Raw genomic sequence first — 27,095 nt, 5'->3', positions numbered from 1 at the left:
GAGAAGATCAAGAAGGACTGATAAGTGGAAGGTAAATATTTCAGCCATACAAATGTTAGATATTGCCCAACTAAACAAAGTGGAGTCTGTATACCTGCCACTGACTTCAACTATATAATTGAATAAGCAATGTAAATACTGCAACTACAAGAATAAGTCAAAGGCTGGATATCCTGTGTCAGGTGACCCACCTGCACACGCAAGATGAATAACTATTTCAGCATATAAGAAGCTTATCACCATTGATGAAAAGAATAGTCTAATTCATTGCTATTCTGTCAAGCACATTGAAAAATCATTCATTGTACCACTGACATCAATAAAATACACCTTACTCACTGGCCTAGATTACTCTGACAACACCTCCCAAACATCCAGTTGTTATATTTTTTAACTTCAAAATATTAAGGTAATTCAAAGGAAAACATGGGAGTCTGAAATGTGAGTCTAACTTGTGTTTACTTTAAGCGAGGCACGCAAGTATCACATGGGAATCTGATGCCATATGCAATTCACGCATTTATACATATAACTCATAATGAATTGTTTAAATGACCAAGAATGCTTAATCAAACAATATATTTACAATATTACTCAAATATTACTGAGATATTAAATACACAACACTCTTCCCTGCTTAGCTATAAACCCCAACTCAATAGAGAATATATCTCAATTACATATATGGTATACTATATAATATAGCTACTATATACAGACATTCACAACATATTCAATTTTAAATTGCCCCATTCAGGCCTAAAGATTTAATTGCTGTGTAGGATTTCTTACTCTGGTGGGATGACATCTTTCCTGACAAAGCAGGTCACTCTGCTTGACAGGTGAGACTTATGGCTGTGAAATGGGACAATCTATTAGCATTTTCATGATCAGTCATCCTTTTGAATTCAACTTTGTAATTGTGTCCTCCAAGAAACAGAGCCCATCTTTGCATTCATGCTGCTGCTGTTAGTGGAACACCCTTTTGTGGATTGAAAATGGATACTAGTGGTTGATGATCAGTGACAAGGGTAAACTCTCTCCCTTACAAGTAATGATCAAAATGTTTTACACCCCAAAACCAGACTCAAGACTTCTCTTCTCAATCTGTTCATAACATTTCTCTGCTGCTGTAAGGGAGCGTGATGCAAAGACTACGGGGCATTCACTTCCATCACCCATAACATATGACATGACTGCACCTATAACATAACGTGAAGCATCACAGGCAAACTTTACCGGGTGATGTGGATCACAATGTGTAACTACAGCGTCTGACGTCACCATTTCCTTTACCTTTTTGAAAGCCACCTCAAACTGCTTTGTCCATTGCCATTTATTTTTAGCAAGTTGCTCACAAGTCATGTGGTAACATGATGATATATGTAATTCAAGTATTTGTACATATAACTCAATGAATTATTTAAATGAGCAAGAATGCTTAATCAAACAATATACTTACAATAGTACTCAAATATTACTGAAATATAAAATAAACAACACCAGTCATTCATCAAGAAGAACAAGGGCAGCAGGTGCATTAGATCATCACTGCCTACATGTTTTCCTACAAGTCGCACACTATTCCAACTTGGTAAAATTGACCCTAACTCCATAGTTTGCAACAAACTTTGAGTGAAAGTACTGTCGCCATAAGAACTGCAGATGTCCAAGAAGATTCATCACCACTACCTTTACAAGTGCAATTAGGGATGGACAATTTATGCTGGCTTTGCCAAAGATGCCCAGATTCGGAGGAATGAATAAGGATAAAGATCTTGGCAGGATTTATCAGGCCCTATCAAGCCTCCAATGTGCCTGAAACCAGTCCTTGAGCCGATGCCTGCTGGTTCTGGCTTCATTATTATTTTGTTTTATCATGGAGGTTTGGCAAAACTGCACCATTTAGAACATTATTTCAGAGACTTTCACAATCAAAGACACTTTTGTGGGAATGGAACCTTACGAAATCAAGAACAAATAAGGACCATAGTTTCCATCCCCAAAGAACATTAATGAACCAGGTAAGTTTTTATGATCTTCAGTAGTATCATAATCACTATTTCTACCACTGGCTTTAGATTATTTTGTTAATCAAAATCAAATTTCTCAGTGATAAAAAGATAATGCTGGAGAAGCAACTGTGATAGAGACAAAGTTAATGTCATAGATCAACATCACTTTGGGGTCTTATGTGTCTTGCTTTATTTTAAATTTCCACCATCTGCTAATTCACTTTTATATTCTCCTAAAATATCAACTGGTGGAGATTTGAATTTAACTTCACCAATTCAAACCTCTGGATTTCTAATCTATTAACATAATCAGCAGGTGGCCATTCTAAACAGGATTAGCTAAGACATAAAAAATAAAAACTTAATGGACTTAACGATCTAAATTTTTTAAAACTTCCCAGTATCTTTCTATTTGTTTATGAACCTACAACTCAATTTATGCCTAGGTGTATTCTCATTCAATCTGCACCTGAACATTTTCACATAAAATTATATACAGATCTATTGTCTTACTAACTAAAAGCAATACCATACACTTATTTTCCCCGGTTCCTTCTCTCATCCTGGTAAATACTGACGGTAGGTAGAAGGGAGCTGCATCCTGGTTAAGTGCCCATGATGTTTATGTACTCAGCAACCTCTTCAATCTGTAATGCACTATAACACACATAACGATGTCTTCATCTTACACAGGTAATGTAGTTTTCACCAGAATGTCAAGAAGAGCAGGAAATTTGGCTGAATTCCCAACCACTGCAGGTGAGATTAGTTAACAATCAAACAAATTTGAATTGGGCACTTTGAGAATGACATGACTCATTTCTCATGAATTTATGAAGTGCAGCATCTTTACTCACTATGCCTCCACCAGGAGGGTTCACAAGCACAAAACTGTTGGTATGTCTCTTTATAAACAAATACAGATGAAGTTAAATACTGTACCAATGACTAGTTTTGTAACTTTAATTTGATATCTGTAACTTAGATCTATCAGTGAGGTGTAAGATACATTATCAGTATAACTTCGTTGGAAATTTTAGGTATAATTATTTACTTGAAAATCAAATCTATGTAAACTCTTAAACAAGTGTTCTGTTTTGACCACAATATTCTGATCAAATAAATGCCAGAATTGCTATTCCCAATCCTTCAGAGATAAAAATATAAAACATGCAAAATCTTTAATGGGCAGCTAAAATCTTTTATTAAAACTGAAAATCGAGGAGCTATAAATGTATGATTTAAATACAAAAGCAGGGGTAAAGAGGATGGGGAAGAGAGAAAAGAACAAAAGAAAAGATCCAAGATTGGGTGAAAGATAGGAAAGGTTAAAAGACAAAATATATGTTTCTATAAGTTAAAAGGGATGTAATAGTGCAAATGAAGAAACAGAAGATAAAGAATGGGTTTTCATGATATTAATGCTTTACAGACAATTAAATATTATTGAATGTATTCACTATAGTGATGTTGCAATTTGGCAGTCACTTTGCAAATGTTCCTACAAACAGCAACATAATAAAGATCAGGCTACTTTTCCTGAAATATAGGATGAAAAATAAATATTAATCAGGGCTCCAAAAGATGGGTTCAGAGGAAATATAGCAGAATAATTTATTGTTTGAAATTGTTATACTTGGTGTTTAGTCTGGCTAAATTATTTTCAACCAAAAAGCTATGATATAGTACACATTATGGAGACACAAGAAAAATTGCAGATGCTTGAAATTTGGATCAACACACACGAAATGCTGGAGGAACTCAGCTGGCAGGCAGCATCTATGGAGAATGAACAGTAGATATTTTGGGTCGAGACCCTTCATCGGGACCTAATAATTATTTTCTAAATTACTACTGATGAAGGGTCTCGGCCTGAATTATCAACTGTTCATTTATCTCCACAGATGCTTCCTAGCTCATTGAGTTCCTCCAGCATTTTGAATGTGTTGATCCATGTGGTACATTAAAATGTTTCATCCTTTCTTGGTGGCACTGATTTAAACTGCACTGAGAATTTCAGGCAGGGCCTCATAAAGGTACTGCATGTTCAGCTCAAAATTGCTTGATTCTTGTATTCCAATACCATTGCAACAGCAGTCATTTGACTCCCTAGTTTCTTATTGTTAGTTGCATGTCAACTTCTTTTGCTTCATTTAAATCCCTCTATACTGTATTTAAAAATATTCTGTTTCAATTCTACCTTTTAAAATGAATGATATCTTACTTCTCCAGCTGTCTTCACATTGCGATTTGCATTCATATAGTATTCTTATCATAATGCTTCCAAATTATTATGGACTACTCAAAAACATATCTCATGTTTGCATCTCATATTCAGCTCAGAGACAGGAGAAAATGCACTTAAGCATCCTGCTGTATCTGGGGGGAGCTAGGTAGGCCGCAGTCTCCTAAAACAGAAGACACCATATTCTGAGCACCAAACGCAATACTGTACATTGAATCTGAAGAAGTGGAAGTAAATCACTGACTCTGAACAGGGAGAAGGGACCCCCCGCCCCCGTAGTTGCACAGATCCAGCCAATGAGGTACAATGAGGAAATATTACAAAGAGAGAAAATGTCAATGGAATCCATATTAAAAAGAAGCTTGAAAGAGAATTGGAGGATATTTTAACCAAAATAGATAACATATCCACAATATACTTCGAACTTTCAGGAAGAATTTTGTATGTTTTGTGTGAACGATAAACAGCAGAAGTAAAATGTAATCCAGGAGAGATCTGAAAAAGATACTTGATCAAAAAAGAGGGAACTGGTATAGTCTTAGGCTGGGAGGAAGTGATGAGAAGCACTATAGCCATCAGTGGAAGAACCAACAGAAGACAACTAAAAAGGCATAAAGAGAGAAAAGATGAAATATGTAGGCAAGCTAGACAATCATATTAAAGAAGATACAAAAATCTTTTTTCAGATATTTAAAGAGTAAAGAGAGGAGACAGTAGATATCAGATCACTGGGAAAAGATCCTGGAGAGATAGTAATAGAGGACAAAGAAATGGCAGATGAACTTAATAAGTATTTTGCAACAGTCTTCACTGTGGAAGACATCATTTGTACAAACGTTTATATGTCAGAAATTCGAGTGTGTCTGGGGACAGAAGTGAATGTGTTGCTACTACTAAGGGGAAGGTGCTTGGGAAGTTGAAAGGTCTGAATGTAGATAGGTCACCTAGACCAGATGGCCTCTCCGGGGTTCTGATAGAGGTACTGTAGCTGAAGCTAATGAGAAGGCATTAGTAATGATCTTTCAAGAATTAATGGATTCTGGAATGGTTCTGGAGGACTGGAAAATTGCAAATGTCACTCCACTCTTCAAGACGGGAGGTGGCAGAAAAAAGGAAATTATAGGCCAGTTATCCTGACTCCAGTAGTTGGGAAGATTTTGAAGTCCATTATTCAGGATGAAGTTTTAAGGTACTCAGAAGCATATGATAAGATAGGCCAAAATCAGAATGTTTTCTTTAGGGGGAAACTTGCCTGACTAATCTGTTGGAATTCTTTGAGAAAATAACAGGCAAGGTAAACAAAGGAGTGTCAGTGGATGTTTTCTACTTGGACTTTCAAGAGGCCTTTGACAAGGTGCTGCACATGAAGCTGCTTAAAAGGCAAGAGCCCATGGTATTATAGGAAAGAAACTCACGTGGATCGAAGATTGGCTGACTGGCAGGAGACAAAGGCCGGGAATCAAGGTGGCCTTTTCTGGTTGGCTGCCAGTGACTCGTGGTGTTCTGCAGGGGTCGGTGTTGGAACTGCTTCTTTTCATGTTGTGTTAATAATTTTGTAGTTCTGAAGAAGCAGGGAACCTGCAGAAGAAGAATCTGACAGATTGGGAGAATGGGCAAAGAACTGGCAGATGGAATATAATGTAAAGAAGTGTATGGCCATGCAGATTAGTAGAAGGAATAAAGGCACAAACTATTTTCTAAACAGGAAGAATATTCAAAACTCAGAGGTGCAAAGAGACTTGAGAGTTCTCGTGCAGGATTCCCCAAGGTTAACTTGCAGGTTGAGTTGGTGGTAGGAAGGCAAATGCAATGCCTGCTTTCATGATCTGACTTTAACTACACCACCAATGATGGTGCTTCCTTCTAAAGTCCCACATCACCAGTTTCAGGAAGTTCTTACTCTACAACTATCGGACTCCTCAATCCGCAAGAATAACTTCACTCACCTTGATGCTGAACTGACTCCACAACCTATACATTCACTTTCAAGGTCTCTGCAACTCGTGTTCGTAGTATTATTTATTTACTTTTTCAAATTATTTGCATGATTTGTCTTCTTTTGTATGTTGGCTGTTTGCCAGTCTTTGTTATTTATAATTTATCAGCAATTCCATTGTCTTTCTCTATGTTCATGTGAGAAAATGAATCTTAAGGTAGTAAGTATATAGTGACATAGACATACTTTGATAATAAATTTACTTTGACTTTGACTTCTGCACTTAATCACCAGTTCCATTGGTGTCAAGAGCAATTGCTGGCATCCCACCTTTAGAATTCAGCTGTGGTCCATGGTTGGACTAAGACTGTGGTGATGTCTGGAGTCTGGACCTGACTAATCCTGATGAAATCCAAACTAGACATTGGTAGTTGGTTAATGGTGAGTAAATGTTGTTTGATAGCAATGTCAATGATAGGTTCCATTACTTTGCTGCTGATGGGGAGTAGATTGATTTGCTGGATTCAATTGTTCTGCTTTTTGTGAACAGGCAATTCTACAAATGCTTGGGTAAATGCCAGTGTTTTTGCTGTACAGGAACAACCTGGCTTGAGATGTAGCTTATTCCAAGGTGCAGTTCTACAGTGCTATGGTTGGAATGTATTTCATGGCACGAATGATGCACACACTTTCTATGACAAATGGATGTTAGGAACTGAAATTAGCTGTAATGTTTTGCAGCTAGACCGTGGAGGAAGTATGTGGTTTAAGCATGCCATCTTGGCCTGTTAAGTTTCTGCTTTCCTTCCCCTGAAACAATAGCTCTTCCATCTTCATTATTATACACTTTTGTGAATTCTATGTCTTGTTCCATTTCCTTTGTGACTTTTTGATCTGAAATCACAAGATGTTGAAATGGTCGGTGTGAATAAATACTGCACGTTTATTTCCGTTTCACAAACCCTCCTAACTGGTGTGAATGTTGCTGGTATTTCATTCCACTTTTATATTATTACTGAGGTTAATAAAAAAAACTGCAAGACTTAAAATCAGATTGAAAACAGTGAAGAACATTTTGAAATACTTATTTATTCAAATATCTAAAATAATTTTCCTTTTAAATCTACATATGCAGTTGGTGAGTTTGAGATTATGGAGTCCTATCATTTTTACTGCTAAGCTGATAGAGATTTTCTGAGGCTCTGAAAATTGTGCAATTTCCCTGCAATTTTTTTTTGTTTTGGAATTGACAGTGAAAGATTTTTCCCTACCCCATATAATAAAACATCCATAACCATAGTCACAAATAACCCTGACTATTACCAGCTCCTCTATCACTTGTCATCTTGCTCAGCACTCTGCACTCTGCTCCCTTTGGCCTTGGCATATAGCCTTCTCTTGTTTTCTTTCTTCATTGTTTCAACTTTGTTGGTCTCTTTTACTTGGTTCCACTTTTATCCATCTCAATGTTTCTGGCATATATCTGTAAATTGTCTTCTGTAGCACTCTATGCTGCCATCCACAGAATCTCACAAAGACTCAACTTCTGATCTTACTCATTCTCATCTATATGTTAGCGGGGCACAACTATGGTGCCAGCTTGTGCACATATGCTGATATCACCCAGGTCTGCCTCTTCCCACCTTCTTACTCCAACTTCTCATCTTTATTTTCTCCAGTCCCAATGAAGGGTCTCGGCCTGAAACGTCAACTGTACTCTCTCCCATAGATGCTGCATGGCCTGCTGACTTCCTCCAGCATTTTGTGTGTATTGCTTGCATTGCCAGCATCTGCAGATTTTCTCTTGTTTGTCATTGGGCTTCATAGCTTCAGTTGGCTTATCTATTCCATTGTTTAATTGATTGACTGATATCCAGCCTTGATCAATCATCTCAATTCAGAACATCATTACGGGAAACCCTCAGATGCTTAAGGATGAATTGTATTGAAAGACTTCAATGACCTTTCCTCAACATTCCTGGGGATTTTCATTCAACAATGTTCAATTCTATTCACAGTTCTTCAGATAATGAAGCATATCATAACTATTTGTAGCAAAAATCAGATAATTTTTAGGCAGAAGCTGTTAAGTAGATTCTATGGTGATACGGACCGTAAGGGAAGCCTGAGACAGATGATCTACTTCTATTGTAAGTTGATTACAAGTGCTTTAGCCTTGAGTTTGTCACCATATTTCTAGCTCTTTCTATATTCTTCATTGAACTAGCGGTGAATCTGGTAGTTTGAGAGAGATATATTATGTTTCAGGTTAGATTATTGTAAAAAAAAATTCTACAAGACCATAAGACATAGGAGCAGAATTAGGATATTTAGCATATTGAGTAGTATGCTCTGCTATTTGATCATGGCTGATCCATTTCCCTCTCAACCCCATTCTCCTGGATTTCCCCAAAACCTTTGACACCCTGATTAATCTATCAACTAGATAAGAACCTTTCAACTCCCAACTTAAATACACTCGGTGACCTGACCTCCACAGCCATCTGCGACAATGTATTTCACATATTCATCACCCTCTGGCTAAAGAAATTCCTCCTGATCTCGGTTCTACATGGATGGCACTCTATTCTGAGGCTGTGCACTCTGGTCCTAGACTCCCTCACTATAGGAAACATCCTCACCATATCCACACTATCTACGCCTTTCAACATTCAATGAGATCTCCCCTCATTCTTGTAAATTATGGCAAGTTCAGGTCCAGAGCTATAAAATGTTCTTTAGATGATAAGCCTTTCATTTTCCAGGATCATTTTCATGAACTTCCTTTGAACCCACTCCAGCACATCTTTTCTTAGATAACGGACCCAGAACTGCTCACAATACTCCAAGTGAAGCCTCAGCAATGCTTTATAAAGCTTCAGTATTACCTCCTTGCTGTTATATTCTAGCCTTCTTGAAAAGAATGCTAATATTGCATTTGCCTTCCTCACCACAGACTCAACCTGTGAATTGACTTTTAGGGAATCCTGCACAAAGACTCTCAAGTCCCTTTACACCTTGTATTTTTGAATTTTCTCCCCATGCTTTTATTCCTTCTACCAAAGTAAATGCCACATGCTTTCCAACACTGTATTTCATTTGCCAATAATTTGCCCATTCTCCTAATCTGTCTAAGTCCTTCTGCAGCCTCCCTGCTTCCTCAGAATTACCTGATCCTCCACCTAGCTTTGTATCATCCACAAACTTGGCCACTAAGCCATCAATTCCATCATCTGAATCTTTGACATGAGGTCCTAATATTGACCCTTGCAGAACACCAGTAGTCACTGGCAGCCAATCAGAAAAGGCTCCCTTTATTCCCACAGTTTGCTTCCTGCCATCAGCCAGTGCTCTATCCATGCTAGTATCTTTCCTGTAATACCATGGGCTCTTACCTTGCATAGAGACTCATGTGCAGCACCTTGTCAAAGGCCTTCTGAAAATCCAAGTACACAGTATTCTCCCTTGTCTATCCTGCTTGTTATGTCCTCAATTCCAACAGGTTTGTCAGGCACTATTTTCCCTTAAGGAAACCATGCTGTCTTTGATCTATTTCATCATGTGTCTCCAAGTATCCTGAAAACTCATCCTTAACAATCAACTCTAACATTGACATTACCACTGAGATCAGGCTAACTAGCTAAATTTCCGTTCTTCTGATTCCTTTCCTTCTTGAAGAGCGGAGTGACATTTCCAATTTTCCAGTCTTTTGGAACCATACCAAAATCCATTGATTCTACTGTTCAGAGGCCTTTATATAACTGCCATCAGGGTTTTGTTACCTTTGCAGTTCCTTAACTCTACCCACATTGACTCTACATCTTCTGATCCTAAATCACATCTTTCTAAGGATTTGATTTCATTTTTAACCAACAGAGCCACACCATCCCCTCTGCCTAAATGCCTGTCCTTGGAGTAAGATCCCAACTGTAATCTTCTTCGAACCATCAATTAGTGATGCCCACAACGTAATTCCTGCCAATCTCTAAGTGCGCTACAAGATCATCTACATTGTTCCGTATACTGCGTGCATTCAAATATAGCACCTTCAGTCCTGTATTCATCGCCCTTTTTTTTGTCCCCGTTACACTGCAACTCATTCCACTAACTGTAATTTTGCCCTATCATCTGCTTTTCCTTCCTGACAGCTTCACTACACACTGCCACTACTTGTATACTAACTGCCCCAGCCTCAGCCCTATCACTCATTTTCCACTCCCCTGCTAAATTAGTTTAAACCCTTGCCAAGTTGTAGCAAATCTGCCCACAGGTATGTTGGTCCCCCTTGGTTTCAGGTGTAACCCATCTCTTTTGTATAGGTCACTCCCCAGAAGACATCCCAATGATCAAAAAATCTGATACTCTACCCCTTGCACCAGTTCCTTGGCCACGCATTCATGCGCCAAATCATTCTATTCTTACCCCCACTGCCACATGGCACAGGCAGCAATCCAGCAAATACGGCCCTGGAGGTTCTGCTTTTCAGCTTTCTACCTAGTTCCCTAAATTCTCTTTTCCCTTTTCCAACCTATGTCATTGGTGCCAATATGTACCAAGACTTCTGGCTGCACCTCCTCCCCTTTAGAATGCCACGGACCCAGTCCAACATGTCCCTGACCCTGGCACCTGGGAGGCAACATAGCATTTGGGTGTCTCTATTGTGTCCACAGAATTTCGTATTTATGGAGTCCTCTATCATTACTGCAGTCCTCTTCTTCCCCCACTTCGCTTCTGAGCCACAGTGCCAGATTCAGTGCTAGAGACCAGGTCACTGCAGCTCCGCCCCCCCCCCCAACCCATCCCCAACAGTATCTAAAATTGTATACTTATTATTGAGGGGAACTTTGTACTGGGTGCCCATTTCCTTTCCCTCTCCGGATAGTCACCCGGGTACCTGCTTCCTGGAACTTAGGGGTGACAACTTCCCTGTAACTCCTATCTATCACCTCCTCAATTTCCCATGTGACCCGAATGCCATTAAGCTGCAGCTCCAGTTCTTTAACATGTTCTCTGAGGAGCTGCAGCTTGGTGCACTCGGTGCAGATTTGGTTATCTGGGAGGCTAGAGGTCTCCCTGAATTCCTACATTTTACACAAACAACACAACACAGCTCTGGAGCCATTCTGATTGCTCTAACTATGTAACAACAGATGAAAGAATGAAAAAGGAGAAACTTACCAGATACATACCTCACCCAAGCCTGTTCTCAATGAACACTGATGAGCAAAAGCCTCCCCACTCTAACACTGATCCACTCCAACAATGGCCACTCGGCTTTACTATTTCAGGAATTCTGTAACTGACATGATCTAAAATTATCCCATTAATTTTGATGGTAATAGCATGCATCAAAATTGAAGTCTGGTCTGATTTTACAGGGATATTTAGATTCTAGGCCTTATTGCAGCCGAGGTCAAAACATGGACCAAAGAACTGAAGTCTGAGTGACTGCCTGTGATACCAGAGCAGCATTTGATTGAGTAATGTGTCAACGGCCTGAGTAAAACCTAAGTCAACGGGTATCTAAGTGAACACACAGTTTGGAGTCTAGCTCCCAAAAAAAGGTTTTTTCTAGTTGTTGGAGTTCAACTAACCCAGTCCTAGAATATAACTGCAGGAGATTCTCAGGCCATTGTCCAAAGCCCAATCATTGTCAGTGGCTTCTTCAATGACCTTCCTTCTATCACAATGTCAGAAGTGTGATGTCCGCTGATGGTAGCGATAGTTTAATCTATTAATTCTGTAGAAAATTAAGGAGTCCATGCCAGTCTGCAGCAAAACTTAGACAATATTCAGGCATGGGCTGACATGTGGCTAGGAATGCCGCCACAAACGTGATGATAATCATCCTTAAGAATATGAGTCGCTCCCCCCATCCTTCAAAGTCCTTATCATGATCAAGCGCCCTACCATAAAGCTGCTGCTGGTGGGGGTGGTGGGAGATTGGGGGTGATTATTAAGCAGAAACTCAACTGGACACGCTGCATAAATACTGAGGCTATAAAAGCAGATCAGAGAGTGACTCACCTCTGACACCCAAGCCCTTTCTATTATTTACAAGGCTTGTTTTGGGAATTAAATGGAACACTCTTCACTTACTTGGATAAGTGCAACACCAACAACACTCAGATAGGTCAACACCACCCATGATGAGGCATAATGTTTGACTGGTATTGCATTCACCAATATGAAAATTTCTTTCTTCCACTGCTAGTGCACAGTGGCCACGTTGTTACCATCTAAAAATGCATTGCAATAACTCTGGGTCTAAGTCCTGGAAGCTCACCAGAAGCATTGCAATACATGCCTGTTTGCCTGAGATACTCACTAAATTTACAAAACCCACAAAACCAATTGGCCAATGTTCAGTGTCAAAGTTTTTGTTTGTTTAATTTTTGAGCTGTCTGGCAGTTAAAGGCATAGTTCAAATTATAGGGCACCTGTGGTCTGTTTGCCAGAATGATAGTAACGTTGAATTAAATGCAAATCCCAAAACATAACTACTGGTTAATTCCACCATAATAGTTACATAACATCAGCCATTTTGTTTATTTAAAATATCAAAATGACAAATATAGTATGTTAAAAATCTCTGGTTCTTAAGGAAATGAGAAATTTATGCTTTTCAAGTCAAGAACTTGAATGCTGGGTAGAAATCATTTTCATATTTTCTAATTCAGGTTTTCTGAGGAAGTATGGGCTAGGTTCAGAGAGATGTTTCCTCTTTAATCCTTCACAATTCCTCAAACTCCTGATGAAATATAGCAGCTAATGCGGCTTCTTTTTAATTGCATCAATATGTTGGGTCTAGGATAGATCTTCAGAGATGTTAACATCTGGGAACATTGAACTGCTCATCCTCTCCACTGCTGACCCCTCAATGACCTCTTGGCTTTCCCTTCCTGAAGTTCACAATTAATTCCTTGGTCTTATTGATGTTGAGTGCAAGATTGTTGTTGCAACACCACTCAACCAGCCAATCTATCTCACTCTTGTACATCTTATTTATATGTTTCTTGTTCAAACCTAAATCAATGGGGCCATTGATATTTGAGTTTATTATTTAGTTACTTATTCTATTGAGATATAGCATGAAATAGGCCATTCTGGCCCTTTGAGCTGCACCGCCTAGCAACCCTCAGTTGAATCTGAGCCTAATCATGGGACAATTTCCAATGACCAATTAACTTAATAACCAGCACATCTTTGGACTGTGGGAGAAAACTGGAGAATCCTGAGAAAATCCACGCGGTCACGGGGAGAACATACAAACTCCTTACAGGCAGCGGTGGGAATTGAACCCGGGTTGCCTGTACTGTAAAGCATTGAGCTAACCACTCTGCAATATTTGAATATTTCAGTATTAACATTCCAATAATGATATAGGGATAACTATGAAGTAGCTTTTTAAGCCGCCCATACTCTGCCCAACTTTCGGATAGTGGTAAGATGTCTAATTGATAACTCAGTCTCTGACATTGACCAACCAAATTCAACCATGTTGCCTCCAGCTTTAAGAATAGCATCCTGCTAATACCGCTAGTGAAAATTATTTCAACTTTTATAGTTATGTTACAAAATATGTATGGCTAGAAACTGAGTTGGCACCAAGAGCCATACATAGAGGAAGCTTCTACTGGTCTGTCTCTTTCCATAAAAATACAGAAGCCCATTGCCTAGGAAATTAGTTGCTTAACTAAAGTAATATTTTCACTTAAAAGGACTATTATGTCCAATTTACATTGGAAAACACATCTACACTCCCATCTATAAAAGCCCATAACCTAGCAGTGGTGCCTTTTCAATCCCTGGTGAATATGCAGCTTGGATCTACTCCAATTTGCCCACAGAAGCAACATGGCCAAAGCAGATGCCATCTCATTGGCTCTTCACACAACTCTAGAACATTTGGATGGCAAAGACGCATACATCAGGATGCTCTTTATCGATTACAGCTCAGCATTTAATATTATCATCCTCTCAAAACTAATTAATAAACTCCAAGAACTGGGCTTTAATACCCCCTTGTGCAAATGGATTTGAAATTTCCTCACTTGCAGACCCCAGTCAGCTCGGACTGGTGAAAACATCTCTTCCACAATCTCCGTCAGTGCAGGTGCACCACAGGGCTGGGTGCTCAGCCCCCTGCTCTACTAGTTCTACGCCTATGACTGTGTGGATAAGTACAGCTCCAAGACCATCTTCAAGTTTGCTGATGACACCACTGTTGTGGGCCGTGATGATTCAGCACACAGGAGGGAGATTGAAAACAAACTCTCACTCAATGTCAGCAAGACCAAGCAACTGATTGTAGACTTCAGGAGAGAAACGAGAGGTCCATGAGCCAGTACTCATCGGAGGATCAGAGATGGAGTGGGTCAGTAACTTTAAATTCCTGGGTGTCACTATCTCAGAGAACCTGTCCTGGACCAATCATATAAATGTAATTACAAAGAAAGCACGACAGCATCTCCACTCAATTGCCTCAGTCACTTTTATGCTCAGTTTGATGTCGCTGACTCTGAGCCTCCGAGGAAAGCCACTGTTACAACCTGCAACTTGGTCATCTCTGAGGCTGAGGTACACAGTTCTTTGCAACAAGTGGACAGTTGCAAGGCTGTGGGACCAGACGGCATCCCAGGGCGAGTACTCATGAAGTGCGCAGCACAACTGGCAGGTGTGTTTACTGACATTTTTAATCTCTCCTTCTCCCAGTGTAGAGTGCTCTCTTGCTTAAAGTTATCCACCATTGTCACTGTACCAAAAATGACCAAGGTAACATGCCTGAACAACCAGCATCCTGTTGCAATCACCTCAATAATAAGCAAATGCTTTGAGCGGCTGGTCAAGGATTACATCTGTAGCTTGCTACCACCCAAACTGGACTCCCCGCAATTTGCCTACCGAAACAACCAATCGACAGACGACGCAATAGCCACTGCTCTACATATCATCCTTACACATCTGGAGAAGAAGGAAGCTTATGTGAGAATGCTGTTCAGTATTCAACACCTTTTTTCCATCCAGGCTCGACAAGAAGCTCAGAAACCTCAGCCTTGACCCTGCCTTGTGCAGTTGGATCCTGGACTTCCTGTCAGATCATCAGCAGGTTGTAAGAGTGGGCTCCCTCACTTCCAACCCTCTGACTCTCAATACAGGAGCCCCTCAGGGCTGCGTACTGAGTCCCCTCCTTTACTCCCTGTATACCCATGACTGTGTCACCACCCACTGCTCCAAACTGCTAATTAAATTTGACGACGACACTACATTGATTGGCTTTATCTCAAACAATAATGAGGTGGCCTACAGGGAAGAGTCATCCCTCTGACACAGTGGTGTCAAGAAAACAACCTCTCCCTCAATGTCGCAAAAACAAAGGAGCTGGTTGTGGATTACAGGAGGAATGGAGACCGGCTAACCTCTATTGACATCAATGGATTTGGGATTGAGAGGGTAAACAGCTTCAAGTTCCTCGGCATCCACATCACCGAGGACCTCACGTGGTCTATACATACCAGCTGTGTGATGATGAAGGCACAACAGCGCCTCTTTCACCTCAGACAGTTGAGGAAGTTTGGTATGGGCCCCCAAATTCTAAGGAGTTTCTACAGGGGCACAATGGAGAGCATCCTGATTGGCTGCATCACTGCCTGGTATGGGAACTGTATCTCCCTTAATCGCAGGAGTCTGCAGAGAGTGGTGCGGACAGCCCAGCGCATCTGTAGTTGTGAACTTCCCATGATTCAGGACATTTACAAGGACTGGTGTGTAAAAAGGGCCGTAGGATCATTGGGGGACCCTAGTCACCCCAACCACAATCTATTGCAGCTGCTACCATCTAGGAAACGGTACCGCAACCAGGACCAACAGGCTCCAGGACAGCTTCTTCCACCAGACTGATGAACTCACTCTGATTTGAGTGTACTCTATATTACATTGACTGCTCTATTTATTATAAATTACTATAATTGCACATTGCACATTTAGATGGAGACATAATGAAAAAAATTTTATTCCTCATGTATGTGAAGGATGGAAGAAATAGTCAATTCAACTTCCTTAGAATTCTGTGGCAATTCTGAATGTCATCAAAAACCTTGACAAACTTCTATAAATGTGTGGTGGGAAGTGTATTGACTGGCTGTATTACCCCCTGGTATGGTAACTCCAATGCCTTTTAGTGAAAAATCCTACAAAAGGTAGTGGATTCAGCCCAGTACATAACAGGTAAAGCCCTCCCAACCATTGAGCATATCTACATGAAACATTGTTGAAAAAAAGCAGCATCTATCATCAAAGGTCCTCACCACCCAGGCCGTGCTCTTTTCTCACTGCTGACATCAGGTTAAGGTAAAAGTACCTCAGGACTCACTCCAGCAGGTTCAAGAACAGTTACTACCTCTCAACCATCAAGCCCTTGGAACTAAAGAGGATAACTACACAGTCTGTTTCTGGTGTTCCCACAACCAATGATCTCGTTTTAATGACTCTTTATCTTGTTATTTCATGCTCTTGTTAATTATTTCTATCTATTTATACCTGCATTTACAGTTTATTGTCTTCTATGCTCTTGTTGTTTCATTGATCCTGTTTATAGTTACTGTTCTATAGATTTGCTGAGAATGCCCGCGGGAAAAAGAATCTCAGGGTTGAATGTGGTGACCTGTATGTGCTCTGATAATAATTTTCACTTTGAACCTTGAAATAAAACTGGGAATAGGCCATGCGGTCCTTTGATCGTGTCCCGCTGTTCAATAAGATCTTAGTTGATCTTGTGTCTTGTCCATGTTACCTCGTCGTTCTCGTAATTCTCTAATTTTCCTGATGTACAGAATAATTAATTTAAGATGTGTCGGAAAACAAATGAAAATAACACAATTCACCTGGATTTAGTTTTACTTTAATTCCTTCTTCTACGATGGTGCAACACCCCAGGATCTTAGTTCCGGAAATTGAAATAAAATTTAATCAACGAAATACTTCATAAACTCTTCAGTAATTAGCCTGGTCTTTTCAAATGTCGTGACGAGTATTCTGCATTTTTAATTTCAGCCTGGGTCCATTTCCAGCGGTTTTATTTAACTTCAGACAGTTGACTGAACAAGCGAGAATTGCAGTATCACGCACCGAAATATTTCCGTATGATTTATGTCATATGTACTTCAAAAACGGACGAGGTGCCGGCAACTGTACATTTTATTTCACACTCGGCCAATAAATGAAATGAATGACTAAGTAATGGAGACGCAACCTCACCCCCACCCTTGGCGCACTCTGCACATCCTCCTGATTCACCCCATTGTCCACATCACGTGCCGGCCTCAACGTGTTTGCCGCTTGCTCCACGCAAAGTTATTGGGGGGGGAGAACAAATGAACGCCAACCAACTGAAAAGCCTGGGCTGCATGATGGAAATTGTAGTTCAAGGGTTTTTTTTGGCGTCGTTCAAATTACATTGCATCTTCGGGGAGTCCGTTGGAAGCGGAAAACTACGTTTCCCATAGACCCTCGCTGTGGGTACTGTGCACGTGAGTTTGACGTCTTGAGCTCGAGCGCTGAGCTTCTCGGTAGGTCTCAGTCAATCAGTGAGTGGAAGAGAGTGTGTCCGCCATTTACAGTTGGGAAGAAAAGAGCGTGTGTATCTCGGATCTGACAGACGGAATAAGCACCCATCTTCGTGCCCCCCTTCTTACCTGGGGGGCCCGGGCTCTAATCTATCATCATTTGTCAGAAGTGGAATGTTGGCGATTTTGTTTTGTTGAAAAATCAGTTACAGTGGAAGAGAGGAAGAAGCCGGGATGTTACGTATGTGGAAGGGACCGCAGTGAGAGCCTCTCCCCGGGTAGCTGGATGTTACCCTGTGGTTTCCATTGTTGCTTCCAGGCCTTTCCTGAGCGACGGTCCTGTCTTGTCATCATCATTTGTTGACTTTTTCGGAAAAGCTCGACATATTCATTGCATCCATTTTGAAAGCCTTTACGGACATCGACGGAACAGTTGTGGCGCTGTACATCATCGATATTTTAAAAAAAGGTCTCCAGATAATCGTGATCTTGAGCTGCTCTGCTGTTGAGAGAATTGTACAGATTGTTGCTTTGATTGTACTTTTGGAGGAGGGGCAATTAAAAAAAAATTGGAGCTTAAAACGAGGGGAAAAAACTTGACTGTTTTCACTGACCGTCTTCTCGATTCCATTTTAAAATTCCTTTATTCTCTTGAGAAATTGAGATTGAATGAAAGCAGTTTCGTCTTTTTAAATTAAGGATGGATGAATCACATCAAATTGTTTATTACGATGTATTGCAACTGACTGAGATGGACAGTATTTTTTGTCTCTTTTTTAAAGGAACATCCGTGTTCCAGGGATCCTACCCTTTGCACAAAAATAATATGGAATTATTTTGTATTTAAAAAATCAGCTTGCAGTCGTCTCGTAGTTAAAGAAAAGATTTCCTGTCCCTTGTGTTGAAATCTTGGGTTAGTGAAGAACCCCTTCATTTTGTTTTGAAGCCGATAGCCAGTTGGTTGTCCTGTGGCAATGTCAGAAAGCGCAGACAAAATTGATTCATTATTGCGACCTCCTAAAAACGGTACCAATTCTAGTTCTGACACGACAATAGGAGAACGTTTTGGAGTAAGTATGAGAAAAAAGGAAGAGTTCAACGCCCTCAGGAGGCGGAGGCATACAATGGACAAGGATAGCAAAGCAGAACACCAACGTTTTATTAGGAGGAGTGTGATCTGCGATTCTAACGTAACCGCATTGGACCATTTACCTAGTAAAACCAGCATTATCGTTTCTCCGCCTGAGTCGGATAATACAACCATATTAATAAGTGGTGTTACCAATAATAGTGAAACGCGGCCTCCAATACAAATAACTCCTGTTGACCCAGTGTCTGCTGCAGTTTCTGTAATTGGCGAAGAAAAATGCGAAAACTGTACTGATGGCAATGCGAAAGATGAAAGTAGGGTCGCTGGTATTGGTGATGAACCATCTCGGCCCCCTGCCCGATCGCCCGATGTTTACGTTTGCAATCATGCTGCAAGTACAGTTAGCGGCATCATCAGCAAGGACAGAAAAAAGCAAAAAGCTGTTCCAATCAGGGAGGAGGTTGAGTCGAAAGTCAGCGAAGAGGATAGTGCGGAGAACCGAGAGGCGGAGGAGGCAAGAAATCTCGAGAGGAAGGCGCAGGAGGATAATGAAGAAATAGAGACAAAGGCTGTGGCAACTTCCCCTGATGGGAGGTTTTTGAAGTTTGACATAGAAATTGGGAGAGGATCTTTCAAAACTGTCTACAGGGGTCTCGACACGGAAACAACTGTTGAAGTAGCTTGGTGTGAATTGCAGGTAAATTTAATGCTTCCGCGGGAGCTAGTTTGGAATAATTGAGAAGATCGCCTTTATATTTTGTTAAATTAGCGTTGACTCTTGAGTGCGAGGAAACCTGGTAGCACAAAAGATGGTGTCATTATTTTGCTAGAGAGTTAAACTGGGGTTGATTGACACAGATCTTTGCCACAAAGGAGCATAGCTTAAAGAAGAGAAAGTTTGGTTTTATTTAAAAAGCTAATTGCTTTTCTTGACTTGACCTTGCTCAAGTTTAGTTTTAATAATTGGCTACTTATAATTTCTTGTGTGAACCCAGTTAGTGGACATTGGCAATTTTACCATTTCTGAAGCATTAATATTGAACAGGTAGTGAATTCTAATAGGGATTAGCAAGTTCTCTGTTGAATTGGCTGTCTTTTGTTACACATTGTTGAGTGAGTTTTTTTTGGGCTTCTACCAGCAGTTACCCAAATTAGCTGACATGGGACAGAGCCGATACTGAATTAGGGAGCTTCTTAAGTTTGCACATTTTTTTTTACTTTTGTGATGACTAAAATCTTTAGTAAACATGTCTGATCATTGATTAATTATTGTGCAGCATAGTAATTATTGAAGAGATTGTAGTGAATGCTTTGTGTGAATTTGTATATTTCTATAAATGCACATTATCATCCTGAAAGGTAATAATGCAGATTTATGAAAAAAAATCAGTTTAGTGCTAGAAAAGTCTCTTAGATTGTGCAAGCATTTCTTGCAAAAAGCTAAATGTTACACAATTATCATATTTAATGTTGCACAATTGACAGAAAGTGAATGACCAGATGATTTTTAATGTTATTAATTTAGAAATTGGCAGAACCTTAGACCTGTCCCCTGCTCTTAGAAAACTGTCTGGGATCTTTTATGAAGATGGGCATGAATATGACACCATTTGATTAGGTTGTATCTGGGCCAGTGCAGTGCTGCCTTTGTAATGTCTCATGTAAGAGTTAGATGCAGTGGACGTTCAGAAATGCAAGGCTAGGATTACCTTTCCTACTTCTCAGGTGTGCAAAATTATTTTAAAAAAATCACCTGCCTTTCGAAGTTTCTTGGTTCTTTATCACTTTCATTGCTAGCTTTTCTGAACTCTGGGGAAGCTTGAATAGCAGTACTGAAGTATGAAGTTGGGTCAAATATTTCATTATTCACTACCTTCAGTTCTGTTTCAACTTGAGCTCTTACAGTCACTTTGAAGTTCTCATGACTTGTTGGAATGAGTTGACGATTTATTCCAGACTGGCATTGTAATTTTTTTCTAGTAAAATAGCATCAACCTGAGATGTTAATCTTTCCTTTCTTTTTCCCACAGATGCTGCCCGACCCATTAAATACTTTGTGTATTTTCTACTTTCAGTTACTTTTGTTTCTAATATACAACAGCTGCTGTTTTAATCACTGTTGGTTTTATATTTTTGTGCTCTATGCATTAACATTTTAAGTAAATAGGGTACTACATTATAAAATTTGTTATTTTTCTAAAATAATTCTTCATTGACCGCAGAAAAATGATTTATGCAGAATGTTGGCTGGCAATTTAAAGGTAGTAAAATATTGCACAAAAATGAATACAAAGTTTGAACATAAAGCTGTCTTACAAACCTTGTGAAATTTTATAGGTGCTATAAATTTATTGAAGCAAAGTGTTCACTTTATAATTTAGTGTAGTTGTGCTAATCTATTTAAATATTTTGCACATGATAAGTCAAAGAATAGTGTAGTTTAGAGGATTCTCCATCAATGATCTTTTCACTCTTAGTTGAGAAATAGGAATGTTGTTTGTTAAATTTAATTTGCTATTCAGAAAATGAAGCTACTTATTTGTATTCATAGACTTAAAATATTCTGGGCATGGGCTAGCAAGTGGCAAGGACAGATAATTGGACTGGGTGTTTCTGATTGTCACTTAAATTGAAAATTTATTTGGAACTATATCATTATTATCTCAATCGTTGGACCCAAATCCAGGAGGTTCTAACTTCGAACACTGTGGTAGTAGTCAACTAGCAGAAGACTGGTGTTTCATGAGGCTCATAATCTTAAGGGTTGAAAATTTTAAACTTGACAGCGACAGCTAATTTTAAAATGAACAAAAAGATATCAGATTCTTATTTATTGAGGTACTCCTTACAGGCAGCGGTGGGGATTGAACCTGGGTCGTCTGTACTGTAAAGCATTGTGCTAATCACTGTGCCGCTATGCTGTCCCTTTAAATACCTTTATCTCTAAATACCTATGCTGGGCTTCTTGTAATTTTTGTACTTTGATCAAATTCTGGTATGGTCCAAGGAATAAAACACTCAGCCTAGGTTTTCATAACTAAAATTTTGCTGGCCTGGCAACATTCATGTTAACCTTCTCTGCACCCTCTAGTGGTATTACATTTATCCTCTAATGTGGCGATCAGAACTGTACGTATTCCTCTAGCTATATCCTCTCTGGTATTCTGTGTCTATAAGGATTTGTGGATATGCACTTGGAATCGCTATGTTCTTCGGGGGTGGGGGGAGAGAGATTGCAGAGACTAGAAATATGAAAAGGGAATTGCTGGGGACATTCAGCAGATTTTAAAAAAGAGGATTAATGTTTTAGATTGAAGGAGTTTCATTAAAATTGAATAGTGAGAAAATAAGTTAACTTTCACAGAGTGTAGTGAATGGATTGATGGGACAAGAGAATAGAGTGAAGCTGGTGTTGCTGTGGTGATAAACTGTTGATGAAGCTATCTGGTCAATAGGCTAAAGAAGACAGCACCTAAACTAAGAAGATGTAAGTTGCATCAAGTGTGCAGCAGGTAAGGCCATGCAAATAGAAAAATTAAGTCAAATTTCAGATGTTTACCCTACATTAGAACTGGTATGAGTTAGCTGAAGTTTCTGAACTCAATATTGAATCTGGAAGTCTAAAATATGTTCAAGTGGAAGGTGTGTTGTACCTCAAACACTTGTTGGTTCTTATTAAAACAGTAAAGGTGGCCACAGACAGAAGTTGGAGAAGGAGTTAGATGGAGAATTAAAGTAGTAAGCAACAGGATGCTCTCCAAACTGGATCACCCAATCCACATTTGGTTTCTCTATCTTGGAGGAGATGATATTGTGAGCATCAAATGCAGTTTGCTAGTTTGGAAGTGAAACTGAAAGGATTATATAGCATTCCTAGATGGTGGGAAGAGTAAAGGTAAAAGATGCATTGCATCTTCTGTGTTTGCATAAGAATGTGCAGTGAGAAGTGGAAGAATATAGCAAGGGATTTCAAAGGAAATAACTCTGTTTAGAAAGGTGTCTAGCTGTGACACATCTCATTAGTGATGCACATTGTGAAGGATATTCATTGCATTCAGAAGTTGGGATGGAAAGTGAGGACCTTGGGAACTCTATCCTACTTCTGTCATGGAAAAAGGGTACATCTGGAGATGTAGAAATTGAGATCTGGTCAAGAGTTCTGTCAGCTATGGTATTGATGAAGCTAGGTTCATCAAGGAGGAAAACCACTGAGGCATGTGTGGAAAGTGTCATTGGTGTAGCTGGTGGCCTTGCAAAAGTCCTTTTTGAAGGAGGAGTAGTTGAGATAGCTGTAAAAAATCCTTGTGCTTGTAATAAATGTTAATTTATCTTGGAAATGTCCAGAAAATGAGTGGAGGAGGGTCATACGAAGATGAAATAAGGTTACAGAAAAACTAATGAAATTTAAGTTCAGTAAAAGCTCAGGAAGCAGTATAAATATAGTTATCACTGTTGTGCTAGGAGTGTTGAGAAAGAAAACCTCAAGTAGTCTGAAATGAAGTCTGTTCTCATGTACCACGCAATAATAATAACAAGGGCCGTTTGCTATATTTTAATCTGGAGAAAGTGAAGCTGAAGTTGTCCAATTTGAGTATCTTTTGTTTAATTATTGCTGTATACCACAAATCAGTGAATCTTCCTTGTTTATTCTTCTTCCCTGAACTTCTGTCAACTATCAGCCCTATTTATTTTTAGCCACTAGAACAATTTTCCATTCAAGGTACTTTTATTTTCATAATTGGTTTCCCATGTGGGATCTTGTCAAATGCCTTGCTAAAATCCAGACATAAAATGTAGACTACACATGAAATGGTCTCTATCTTCATCTGCTCCTATTGTTACCTTCTCAGAAAAAATAATGAAGTTAGCGCGTTTTGTTTATCAGCTACATGCTGTCCTTTATTAAACAGTGTGGTTGTGTGATCTGTACTGATCACATTTTCCCTGTTTTTTTTTCCCTAACACATAGAGAGATGCTGTTTGGCCTGTGAGTTCCTCCAGCATTTTGTGTGTGTTGACTGAGTTAAGTTACTCATTCAGTCACTTTCTAGATTAGTAGCCTTGTGCAGCAGATCAACAATTCTGTAGCTGCAGAGTATTATAAAAGAATGATCTGAGTATATTTTTTTTTAACAGCCCGCCCGGGGGTGAGGGGGGGGGAGTTGGGGGTGGTGGTGGTGGTGGAGATTTAAAGAAGAAAAAACCTGATACTGGAAATTAGATAGTCTGATTTGAAACAGTCATTTTGATTTTCTTTCTCGAAATGCTACCCAACATACAGTGCTTCTAGCAATTTGTTTTCCTGTGATGCTTCATAAAGATATTTGATTTTAAACATTCTTGAAGGTGCTGAACAATATTTCCTCACAATATGCAGATAGTTCACATTTTTAACTTCATTGTTTTAGTTTCCCTTCTGTTCCACGTCTTTACTCCACTCATAAGGACAAAAGATAACCATTTTTTTAAAAACCCTATCTCTCCACTTAGATACATAGAGTAATCCAAAGCTGAAACAGATCCTTTGGCCAACTGGTCCATGTTGACCACATTTATCCACCCCGCTCGTCTCAGTTGACTGTATTCAGGTAATCCCCTCCCGTGCACGTACCTCTTAACTGTTGCACTTAGTTTAATATGTTGAATTTTAATCGACCCTTACTCTTTTCTCTAGTACAATTATGTAACCAATATTTGTTTTAATTTGCTGGTTTTTTTCATCTACCCTATTTCTTCCCAATTCTCTTTCTCAATTTCAGAGCACTTTCTTTTAGATTTTTGGTTTTTGTCATATACCATTATCATGCATGGTCATGCAGTGTGGCAGAAGGAATAAAAGTGAATACTATTTCTAAACTGGGCTGCGGGGTGGGTGTGGGAGAGATTCAGAAATCAGAGGTGTAGAGAGACTCTGGAGTCCTAGTGCAGGATTCCCTAAAGGTTAATTTGCAGATTGAGTTAGAAGAAAGAAAGGCAAATGCAATGTTAACATTCATTTGGAGAGGACCAGAATATAAAAACAAGGATGTAATGCTGAGGATTTATAATGCGTTGGTCAGACCGTATTTGGAATATTGTGAGCAGTTTTGGGCTCCGTATCTACGGAAGGATGTGCTGGCAATAGAGTGGGTCCAGAGGAGGTTTGAGGATGTTGCTTGGAAGGAAAAGATTAATGTATGAGGAGTATTTGATGGCTTTGGGTCTGTACTTGTGGAGTTTAGAAGAATAGGTTAGGGGGGTGGTTTATGGAAACCTCCTGGATATTGAAAGGTGTGGATAGACTGGATGTGGAGATGATGATTCCAGTATTGGGAGAATATATATGACCAGAGGCCACAGCATCGGAATAGAAGATGACCCTTTAGAATAGAGATGAGGAATTTTTTTTAAGCAGGTGGTAGTGAATCTGAGGGGATACATTGCCACAAACAGCTGTGGAGGCCATTGGGTACATTTAAAGTGAAGATTGGTAGTTCTTAGTTAGGAAGGGCATCAAAGGTTGGGGAGTAGGCAAGGAAGTTGGTTGAGACTTGTGAGGGAAAATAAATCAGCCATGATCAAATGGTGAAACAGCCTTAATGGGCAGAATGGTCTAATTTTATTTTATGTCTTATGGTCTTGCAGGTTTTATTTAGTCTTATTCCATTTTGTATACTCCTGAATATCCAAAGGATTGGTTTGTAGGAGAAAGTTGTGAGTTCTTCTATTAAGAATTCCATTACTTTTCTTACTAAAAACATACTGAGGCTGAATCTTCCATTTCTTATGTATTTCACTCCTGTGATGGTGCTTTGTTTAGCTCGGCTGTTTTTTTGTGTCCATTATGGCTAATACTAGTTCATAGTTACTGGAATCTGGAGGAAAGAACAAACTGCTGCAGGAACTTAGCAGATGAGGCAACATTTTTCAAGGTAGGGGAATTGTCAATGATTCTGGTCAAGATCCTGTGTCTGAGTGCAGAAGAGAGATGTCCAGTACAAAGAGTTGAAGGAGTGGGTTGAAGAAGGAGCTGGCAGTCCATTCCATCTGTATATCACCCATACATGTGACCTAGTGGGTTTCCTATTCCTTCATCTCAATGGTTCCTTATCCCCTTGTTCCCTTCCTTACTTAACAGATTCTAGAATCTGCAGCCCTTTATCACAAGATCACAAGACAAAGGAGCAGAAGTAGGCCATTCGGCCCATCGAGTCTGCTCTGCACTCCACCATGAGCTAAACTATTCTCCCATCTGGTTCCAATTTCTGGCTTTTCCCCCCTATCCCTTGATACCCTGACTAATTAGATACCTATCAGTCTCCTCAAACACCCTCAGTGATTGGGTCTCCACAACGAATTCCATAGGTCCACGACCCTCTAGCTAAAAAAAATTTCTCCTCATCTCTGTTTTAAATGGGTACCCACTAATTCCAAGACTGTGGCTTCTTATCCTTGACTCACCCACCAAGGGAAACAGCCTTTCCACATCTACTCTGTCCAACCCTTTCAACATTTGAAATGTGTCTATGAGATCCCCTCTCATTCTTCTGTACTCTAAAGAATACAGTCCAAGAGCCGACAAACGCTCCTCATATGTTAGCCCCTGCATTTCAGGAATCATCCTCGTAAGTCTTCTTTGAACTCTCTCCAACATCACTACATCCCTTCTAAGATAGGGGGCCCAAAACTGCACACAGTACTCCAAATGAGGTCTCACCAGTGCCCCATAGAGCCTCATCAACATCTCCTTACTCTTATACACTATTCCTCTTGAAATGAATGCCAACATTGCATTTGCCGATCCAACTTGGTGGTTAACCTTCAGGGTATCCTGCACGAGGACCCCCAAGTCACTTTGCACTTCCGATTTTTGAATTTTCTCTCCATCTAAATAATAATCTGCCCGATTATTTCTTCCAAAATGTACAGCCGTATATTTCTCAACATTGTATCTCATCTGCCATTTCTTTGCCCACTCTCCTAAACTGACCAAGTCTCGCTGCAACCTTTCCGTTTCTTCAACACTTCCTGCTCCTCCACCTATCTTGGTGTCATCTGCAAATTTAGCCACAAAACCATTTAATTCATAATCTAAATCATCGATATACAGGTGTCCCCCGCTTTCCGAACGTTCTCTTTATGACATTTCGCTTTTACGAAAGACCTACGTTAGTAACTGTTTTCGTTAACCGAAAGAGGATTTTCGCTTTTACGAAAAAAGACCCTCGCTTTAAACTTGTGTTTACCCCAAGAAAGACTACCATGA

General features: G+C 39.7%; 1 protein-coding gene and 1 long non-coding RNA gene across 8 annotated transcripts in view; one reads left to right on the top strand and one right to left on the bottom strand.

Annotated features, from left to right (window-relative positions):
• The window catches only part of LOC134351636 (uncharacterized), a 161,432-nt gene that overhangs the window by 95,594 nt on the left and 38,743 nt on the right, over positions 1-27,095 (bottom strand). For both annotated transcript variants that reach the window (XR_010019209.1, XR_010019210.1), the window contains exon 2: positions 6,207-7,090. This is a non-coding gene — a long non-coding RNA (uncharacterized LOC134351636). The remainder of the gene's footprint in view (positions 1-6,206; positions 7,091-27,095) is intronic.
• Positions 17,669-27,095, top strand: part of wnk1b (WNK lysine deficient protein kinase 1b) — a 163,568-nt gene continuing 154,141 nt past the window's right edge. For 2 of the 6 annotated variants that reach the window (XM_063058057.1, XM_063058054.1), the window contains exon 1: positions 17,674-19,547. In XM_063058057.1, coding sequence (XP_062914127.1) covers positions 18,735-19,547 — 813 coding nt within the window. In that variant the 5' untranslated portion in view covers positions 17,674-18,734. Of the gene's footprint in view, positions 19,548-27,095 lie in introns of all 6 variants that reach the window. The other 4 variants (XM_063058052.1, XM_063058053.1, XM_063058056.1 and 1 more) reach the window with 4 other exon arrangements.

This window comes from Mobula hypostoma, chromosome 9 (genome assembly GCF_963921235.1).
Source record: "Mobula hypostoma chromosome 9, sMobHyp1.1, whole genome shotgun sequence".
NCBI classification, from domain to species: domain Eukaryota; kingdom Metazoa; phylum Chordata; class Chondrichthyes; order Myliobatiformes; family Myliobatidae; genus Mobula; species Mobula hypostoma.
Note: the sequence above shows the minus strand (reverse complement) of the source record. Positions and strands in the feature narration are given on the sequence as shown.